This window comes from Clarias gariepinus, chromosome 8 (assembly GCF_024256425.1).
Source record: "Clarias gariepinus isolate MV-2021 ecotype Netherlands chromosome 8, CGAR_prim_01v2, whole genome shotgun sequence".
Lineage (NCBI taxonomy): Eukaryota > Metazoa > Chordata > Actinopteri > Siluriformes > Clariidae > Clarias > Clarias gariepinus.
In genome coordinates, this window is record NC_071107.1 from 23,878,916 (window position 1) to 23,888,445 (window position 9,530).

At 37.2% G+C, this 9,530-nt stretch overlaps 1 protein-coding gene across 1 annotated transcript in view; it reads right to left on the reverse strand.

The window, feature by feature from the left end:
• srbd1 (S1 RNA binding domain 1) overlaps positions 1 to 9,269 on the reverse strand; it is a 66,436-nt gene extending 57,167 nt beyond the window's left edge. Inside the window, exons 1-8 of the mRNA XM_053502234.1 lie at positions 8,855 to 9,269; positions 8,462 to 8,741; positions 6,827 to 7,063; positions 6,251 to 6,417; positions 5,701 to 5,818; positions 5,463 to 5,601; positions 3,951 to 4,047; positions 3,570 to 3,726 (exon numbers count right to left, since the gene is read on the reverse strand). Coding sequence (XP_053358209.1) covers positions 3,570 to 3,726; positions 3,951 to 4,047; positions 5,463 to 5,601; positions 5,701 to 5,818; positions 6,251 to 6,417; positions 6,827 to 7,063; positions 8,462 to 8,741; positions 8,855 to 8,919 — 1,260 coding nt within the window. The 5' untranslated portion in view covers positions 8,920 to 9,269. The remainder of the gene's footprint in view (positions 1 to 3,569; positions 3,727 to 3,950; positions 4,048 to 5,462; positions 5,602 to 5,700; positions 5,819 to 6,250; positions 6,418 to 6,826; positions 7,064 to 8,461; positions 8,742 to 8,854) is intronic.
• Positions 9,270 to 9,530: the final 261 nt, after the last annotated feature.

Genomic DNA, 9,530 nt, shown 5'->3' on the forward strand with positions numbered 1-9,530 from the left:
GTCAAGGTTTTTGATCAGGCCCCTTTAAACCCCCACATCCCAATCAAGCACCCCTAAAATGCACTAGACAAACAAGTCAGATCCATGGAGGGCCCACCAGAAAACTGATCTGCTGCTAGGATGTTAACTCAGCACACCCCCTGGCCTCTCATGGAGCCACCCCAGCATCACAAGGGCAACCAAAAACCAAGGAACTATAGTTAGTAAGTGCAGTACATTACAAAAAGTGTGCTCTGCAGACCGGCCATGAAAAGTGTCAACTGGAACACGAATACAACGTAAGTAATTAAAGCCAAATTCCAAAAACCTTTATTCTGTGTAAAAAAAATAAATTAATTAAAATACAAATTCCAAAGTTAAGCTAAAATTATATGATGCTTCTGCAGTTTATTTGGCCGGTTGCTTTATTTACTTATAAAAGTAATTAATTCATTCATCGTCCACACTGATTTATCCTGTGTAAAGGGTCATGGAAGCCTATTCCAGGAGACTTAGGGCATGAAGCATGACAGGGTGCTAATCCATGGCAGGGCACAGACACATACACAGACATACACACACAATGGGCAGGAATCAAACCCTCAACCCAGGAGGTGCAAGGCTACAGTGTTAACCACTCCACCACTGTGTCGCCGATTTTATCTATTAACTTATTTTAAATTGGAGTCTGCGAGTTTTCAGCATTGGCTAGCGCATTAAAGCTAGACAAAATATACTTTGTGCGCAGGCAAAATAAGGAATGGCCAAAATATACAACATTCTAAACAAATAATGGCAGACAGTTTTGCTCGGTGATGAACTTTGCAATTAATCCATGATTCAAACATGTGCCGAATCATGAGGAGAGATCTGTATGAATCACTGATTAGACCATTTTCTGTTACATCACCAGTTATTATTATATTGACATTCTGCTTATTTAAACTGTTTGGTGTTTATTAATTTGTCTCGCGTAACTAATTCGTTGGGATTGCGCAGTTGTAAAAATGTCTCATTGCCATTTACAAAGATTAATCGATTGTAATCCTAAATACAGTATAGATACAACAAACGTATCATGTGCATAAAAACAATTGCTCACAAAAATCTGGTCTTAGCACACACTCTGCCGAAGTGCTAAATCAAGTACATGTGCCTCCTGTCACAACATATCTTACACTGTTCCTTGCTAACAAAGCTACGAAAAGATTCGTTTTTGCCACAGTGACACAGCGTGTAGGTCACAGGCAGCTCAAATTAACAGCTGTTGACAGTCCAGATCACCAGATTAACATGGGTGGCCATCTCGAATGCTTCAGAGGAGAAAGGCCCTTAACACTCATTCATTCACTCACTCATCCTCACACCACTCTTCCCTTATTCCTCATAGAGCCCAGAAGCAGCTGTCACCATGGAGGAATGCCTGTCAATCTCTAACCCTAATCCAAAGGCACGTGGACGGGGACGTGTCACATATGCTAAGGAGGGGAGAGGTGGAATGACTGGAGGATAGAAAAGGGGGTGAAAGGAAAGGGGTGGCAAGATAAAAATAAAAAAAAGCCACTATGACATGTGGCTGGCAATCACCTCTGAGTAACCAGGGTGTCAGCAGTAGGGGTGCTTCCACTAAACTCCCCTGTTAGGAATACTTTGGAAAGTGGTACTATAGATCAGTTAAAAAATATATAGATTTATCTGGAGATGCTTACACATTTAAACTAAATAATAATAATAAAATAATAATAAAAATAATAATTTATCAGTATTCTCTAAATGCAATAATTACATACAGGATGTTCAAGAAGTCCTTCCCTGACTATGTATAAACACATCAGAAAAAAACTATAGATAGAACCATGAAAGTTGTGGCATTAAGCAGTTTTTCTTGCTCTAGAGGAATACTTTATGTTGATCCTGTACAACCTTGACAAAAATCATTTTAGCATGAGAGGTAGCATAAAAGTCAGATTTGTAGTGGTAACACAGTTTAGTTTTTTGTATAGACTATGCAGAGGTATTTTTACATTTATAATAAAGATAAACCAGTAGATAAGCCAGTGACCAGAATTGGCTAATTTTTAGTTTGATTGGCCATGACTGGTGACCAGCCAATCAGCCTCAGATATAAATTAATCTGTACCGAGTGCGGAAGCTTTCAAGTGAAACAACGGAGACGCATTTTTATGCCATTACATTAAAAGAAAAATCACACAAATTATGGCCTCAGATCTGCTTTTTTTTCCAAACTTTGTGATGTAATTAGTCCCAACCATACTCTTTTACACATGCTTACACCAGTCTGAAAATATTGTAAACAGTCATGTGCTTGCAGACACTCAACCGGCGTGCTGACTGACAAGTTGTGTTTTGAGACTTTAGAGGCATTTGAGAAGGTAAATTCTTTAGAGAAATCGGGCACTCTGAACTATTTACACATTTTCATCCTGTTTGGTAGGAGTGAGTTATTTTGTAAGTTTGTTACCTTTACAATAAAGTCTGTTTTATTTTAGAGAATATAAGGATAAAAGAATAGGGATATTCATCAAGTTTAAAAGTAATTAAAGATAAGGGCACACAAAATAATATTACTGCAGGATTTTTAAGTGCATACGGTATTTGGTAGAGTACTGAAATTTATTGAAACTAGGGATGCACCGAAATTTCGGCCGCCGAAAATTTTCGGCCGAAATAGCATTATCGGTTTCGGCCGAAACGTAAGAAAGCGCCGAAAATAAAAGCCGAAATTGTCGCCACGCCTCTCCCATCCTCCCGTCTCGTTCGCGCTGTCATTACGCATCAAACACGGAGTATGTCGGCGGTTTGGAAGCACTTGGAAGCAAGTTTTGTTATTGTTAAACAGCCTTATTACTGTTATTTATTATCAATAAAAGTTTGATTGCTTAATTAATTTGTAGTTTTTTTTAAAACAAACAAAAAGAAATTATTTTAAACATGTTTTTTAATGAAGCCATTTTCGGTTTCGTTATCGGTTTTCGGCCAAGTGCATCCAAAAATTTCGGTTTCGTTTTCGGCCCAGAATTTTCATTTCGGTGCATCCCTAATTGAAACAATATTTTAAAAAATTATAGATAAAATGTTAGCTGGTTAATCACAAGGTTAAGCATCATTGATCTTAAAGATCTCCAATTAGTAAGCTAAGAAGATTGCTGTCTTACTTTTTTTTGTGTCAGCAGCACTGTCTGTGCAAAAGTATTTATTTTACAGACAGGCTGACTTGCGTTTAATCACTATTACCAAACAGTTACCTTAATAATACAATTTGCAAATAAATAAGAAATGCTAAATTCTCTTGGAAATTATTAAGTGTAAAAAAAAAATGTATAATCATAAACAATTAATCAATGTCTTGCTAGGTTTATTGATTACACATGTAAAAACATTTACATAAAAATTAAATGTCTGACATGAACAAAAAAATTTTTTTTTTTTTACAATTTATCCATACTGGTCAGTTTTTTAAAACAACCCAGGCCAGATTTTTACCTAAACAACCTGAAAACAAACATATGATTGATATTGCATTTCCAGACCTAAAACTATAAAAAGAGTAACGAGGGCTGGGTCTGTACCTGGTGGTGCTGGATTCGCTGGACACTACAACGGAAAGAACTGTACAGGCTGAAGTTTGAAATGTCTTTAGGCTTGCTCTTCTGATCTGCCTGCTGCTGCTCTTTAAGAGCTGTTTTTGACACAGCAGACTGGATCGTCACATCACTCTTATCACACCTGCAAGGGGAAACCCAAATGAACGCACATGTGTAAATAAACAGGATATTCAGCTGTCAGTTGAAAGCACTGTTGCACTGTTGATGCCAGTGGAATACAAACCTATTTATTTTGACTTAAATAGCTTAGTTTTAAATACAAAAAAACAATAATAATAATAATAATAATTTTGGACCAGAAAATACCATGAATAAATGAAAAGTAAAATCAGATGTGTGTCTCACTGTGATCTGATGTAGGTCAGTGTCTCGCTGTCTTTGGCAATCATATCAGCTAGAATTTGCTCAACACCTGTAGCAACCTCCTCAATAGTGGACACACCTAGAAACCCCCCCCCCCAATACACTTATTACAGACTACATTAGAGTACCAGCAAATCAGACACCCTTTTAAACTTTGTAATAGACTTCACAATATAAAAAATACAACTGCATCATAAAAAACTTATAATTAGTTAAAATAAATAATATGGACAAATAATTGTTTTAAAAACCGTGAGCAAAGATTAAAAAAAAAAAAAAAAAACAGCATTTAGAAACTACTATAGGCAATCTGACATTACTGTTGCTGTTGGTGATGATGGTGATCATGATGTACTAAATACAGTACACTGCTGCCCCCTAATGACTAAATGCCTGAATAAATGTTTTGATTTTACAGAAGTGAAACACTACGCACTCTGGCTATAGTTTTTTAATTATTTTATTTTAGAAAAGTAAACAATCATTTAGAAAAGTCAAATACATTATTTTTCGACAGAATCATCTTGCTTTTCAGTACACTTTGTCTATCTGTCAATAAGCTTTCGTATTCCCTCATTAAAAAAATATTAGGCTGAGCTGCGAGGCACGAATGCATAATTACTTTATCAGAAGTAATTATTTGTCCTTGTAGGGCTGCTTTCAGGGGACCAACCAGATGAAAGTCAAATGGAGCGAGATCAGGACTATAGGGAGGATGCTTTAACACCTCAAAAGTTCTTAATACCTCAAAAGTGTTGACAGTGTGGGCTGAAGTATGCAGACATGCATTCACAACGTCATTGGCTAGAGTCATCTGCATTTAATACAAAGTTTAAGCTTCAGCTCTTCAATAAGCATCTCACTGTAATGAGCACTGTTGATTTTTGAACATTGTTCCTGATAATTTTTCAATAATGGCTCTTGAGATCCCAGAAATCTGCAAGCATTAATTTTCCTGCGATGTTCTACTTTTTTGCAAATAACAAGTGGAGCATCATTTTATGCTCACACTGCAGTTAAAAAATAAACTGATTGAAAGTGCTGATAAGACTGTGGCCAACAGAAGTTTTAATATAACTGGTATGCAGATGATTTTTAACTTATCATTTTGGCATTTTGTTCTAATACATCTTTTTACAGCAGAGTGGCTAAAACACATGAGGACAATATTCCTATTTACATTACACTGTGCAAAGGAGCCCCTAGTAGAAGGACATCACTAATTTGTTTACACCACAAAAAGCAAATGGTTTAGTTCTTTCCATAAGAAGCTAGCAGAAATTTGCTGTGAAAAACTTTTTCATCCTTGACCACTCCTAAGGCGTTATAGCTTCTATGCACAAACATTACACAAATGGATAAACTTGCACAGAGTACAATGCTGCTCGTGTGGTGTGTGTGCATGTATACAGACAAACATCTCTGTGTGTTAAATTATAACGCAAGTTAATTAGGTTATCCTAACAGTCATTCATACTCTAATAAGCTCCCTACCTTCAGTGTTGGGTTGGATCCAGGAGTAAAGATCAAGTGTTTGGGGTGACTGAAGAAGAGCTAGAGCTGCAGTCTCAAGACCAAGCTGCCTTGCCCGCTGTGCCTTTGACAACTTACTTCCCTTCCTATATGGCGCATACTGTAAAATTTAAAGTGTTACTATTTTCCATTCAAATTTATAAAATTGTATATTTAAAAAACAAAATTATAACACAAGAAGCAGACTGTAAGTCCTGACCACATGGTCCAGTTCGTCAGCACTTTTGCAGTTCTTTAGAGTCTTCTCAAGTTCAGAGGTCAAGCATCCTTCCTTCTTCAAGGTTTGGGCAATAGACTGAGATTTCTTTGCCACTGAGCTAACATACAAACACACACACACACACACACCCTTTTACTATAAACAGTCAACTGATGCATAAAACTATAACAGCTAAAACATTTTAACATCTTAAGCTGTTAAAATGCACTTGCTTATTTAGTAATATGTAAATGCATAAGAAAGTGCAAAAAAGCAATACAATCTTCCATTTAAAAAAGTGTGAAACAAGCATGAGCGTACACCAACTGATTAACACGTTTGAGTATTTGATTAATGTATTAAACAAAGTAGGTTCAACCAATTTAGCCTTACTGAGATCTTTTTAGAAATTTTAGAAACTACTACAAGAAGTAACTATGAACATTTTCAGAGGCATCAAAAATTCCAAATTAGCAGTACACCCTCTCTTCTACCTTTTCGTAATAATCTGGACCTGACACTGCTTCCGATTTTTCCCCCGCCCACTCACCAGAGCTCCTCCAAAATTAGTTGCACATCCCTCACAGCGTCCGCATCCATGTGGTTGATGAGCTCCTTCCTGTAGCGCACGATGAACGGGATGGTATTCTCCTCCCGCAGGAGCTGAGCAATGTTACTACAGACCCACTGCTCCACTCCACTCTTCTCAGCTAAAACCTTAATATTAAGCAAACATGCATACACCTTTTAAAATCTGCTATTATGATAGTTCCAACAGTAACTTAATGATTTTTGTAAACACATTATAAAGATAATAAATACACATTATCACATTATCACATATGACTATGAGAAAAGCTTAACAAATGATTCCACATTTGAGCGTTTTTAAAAAAAAGTTGGCTGATTTATAGTTCTAAAGTTGAAAAATCTAAAGTCTAAAAGAAAATTATTTTAATTGTCGATTCACAATGAGAAAATCTTCTATTGTAAAAATTTAACAACTTAAAAATTCCTTACAATAACATGTAATAGTGCCACAAAATGCCTGAAAAAATAGCGAACAGTCATGACACAAAAATTATTACGAACCAAACACCCTCATAAGTCTAATTTAAGATCTCACCTGAATGGGATCCCAGTACATCTGCAGTTCGTCCCGTAAAATATTTGCAGACTTCCAGTTGACTGCTCTGCCCTGTGGCGCGCTTGTGGTCTTCTGCCTTTTCTGCACTTGCTCATCAAAAGTAAAGTCATCCAAGGGCTCTTCCTTTTTCACTCCACAAAACTGTGTACTTGACGATGGCTCTTCATGCGTGATAGCATCGGTGTTGAAAACCTTGCCCATGCTAATGGACTGTCTCTAAAAGACAAAATCAGCAACAGTGACATAAGGCAAAAAACTGAAAGAAAAACTAAGGAAAGAGAACATAACCATATAAAGACTTCATGAATTTTGAAAATGAAGTTTGAATGACCACTGAATGTTAGAACAGGTGCATTGCTGCGCATAATGTATATTAGGGCAGTAACATTTACTTATTCCCAAGTGCCAGTGCATAAGAATGAGGATTCAACTTTCATGAAAATCTGCATTACTTTTCTCTTCTCCTTTCTCTCACAGCGACTTACATCTGATCTCATTACATATCTGAGCAGTTAAACCCTTAAAACTTAAACAGGACAGGTCTTTGCCAGTAACACACCATGGGCAACGACAATTAATACAAAAAAATTAACAAATGTGTTTGTGTGTGTGCGTGTGTGTGTGTGCGTGTGTGTGTGTGTGTGTGTGTTTTTAAATGAAAGTCCTGCCAATGTTTGTTAACAGGGAGGCTTTAAATATCAAACTATGCATACGGGTTTTTAGATGTCTGGTAGAAAGTTATCATTACTTTTATAAAGTATCAAAACATGGAAATGACGTTGCAAAAATTGTGTGTATCTGTGCTATTCCTTTGCCTCTGTAATCCTTTATTATTATTATTTTTTGCTCAGTCATGCTTATAAGTTGGTTAAAAGTAAATAAAATTCAGGTAATCAAATTGCCTAGGTTGTGCTGCAAAAGGATGTCACTTTATACTGCACAATCTCTACATTCAAGTATGTTTATTTAAAAAAAACAATGAACCAAAAAATGGCTAAAATGTTCTGGGTTTTGAGGGCCTTGCTCAAAAGCCCAACAGTGGCAACTTTTTAATGCTTGGGTTTGAACTTGGGGACCTTCTGATTAGAAGTATAATGGCTTAACCACTGAGCTACCCTTGCATGTTGCCAACACACTGTTGCCTTCACACCTCTTGACATCCTCCCAAAAGCTTGGCAGTAAGCAAGTTTTAATAATAATAGTATTAATAATAGGGTACTACGTTAATACCAAATGTAAATAGAATTTTTTTTACACATCCCAGTTAGGAAGCTGGGGACTGAAAACAGAGGTAGCCAGGATACACCGCCCCTGGAGCATGTTGGGTTAAGAAACCTCAACAGTGGCAACCTGGCAGTCCTGGGTCTCGAACTCCAGACCTTCCGATCACAAACCCAGTCATCTACAGTTTAAGATGTTTGATCCACTGTTTCTGTGAGCCCGGATCAGGATAAACCTGTTTTCCAGAAATGAATAAGGAATGAAAACTGCTTCATTACGCTTTAGCCCAGAAATCCTATCAGCAGATGTTAAATGCTAGAGATCACAGTGATGTCTTCTCCTAAAACTGAGATTATTACGTTTTAATATAAAACCAAACACTAACAGTCTTACCTCTTCCTTAACTCGTACTTGTGGCAGGGATTCATCTTGTTGTAAATCTGCATTGTTTTCCACTTGTCCTTTCACTTTCTTGACACTTCCCTTTACTTTAAGAGTCCTTGGAGCTCTGGGCTTTCTCTCAGCCTTTGGTTTGGGCTCTTTAGGTTTGGCTGCTCGTTTAGACACAGGTTTCTCCTCAGCTGTTTCAGCTTTCTTCCTCTTTCCTCTTCCTCCAGTCTTCTTCTCTGGCCGCCATTCCTCTGTTTCCTCCTCACTCCCTGAGCTGTTTATGCTACATACAAATGTTTCCCTGTTGTTAATATTTATTTACCTAGAACTGGCTGGTTTTATTATAGTCCAAGTTAAACACTAAAAACAGTTTTAATTAAACGAATCGTTACTTACGGGTCATCGTCTGTGCTCGGTTCCTTGTACACTTTCGCCGTTACAGTTCTCCGAATGCGCAGCATCTTCAGATTTTATCTAACGGTCACCATGACAACACACACACACACTTAATGATAAATAACCAACTGACCTGCTCTGTCCAGTGGGCTAGACAGTACGTTACCTCAGAGTTCAAATTTAGCGCGTAAGCCACGACTGCTCGTTAGCTTATGCGCTAGGTCGCGTGCATACTACTGTGCTAAATGTTATCCCTAAACAGCGCTATTATATCTAAACACTGACTGAACTGTCACCATTTCAAGCTTTATTTGTACACCGACTACTCTGTTAGTAGTCTGCAGAAATTGCCAATATATTTGGAGATTATAGTTTAGAGGGACAAGTAGAGTACTGCAGAAGTGTACTAGTTAGTGCGGTAGTATAAACTGAGCTTCTTCTTCTATTACGTATTTTTCTTTTTTTTTTACATTACCGCCACCTAGTGGAGATAGATAGATAGGCCTTTGTTTGTTCACTAATTTGGTGCAAGACTTTTTTTTTATCATAGTCCTGAGGAATACATCTGAAGGACTTTTTTGGCCCTTATTTTGGCAAGTTTTTGTCTCTCATTTTCAGTCCAGTCCCTCTACCTGACCAGTTTCAGAGAAATGTTTTTGTTTGTTAAACCACACAG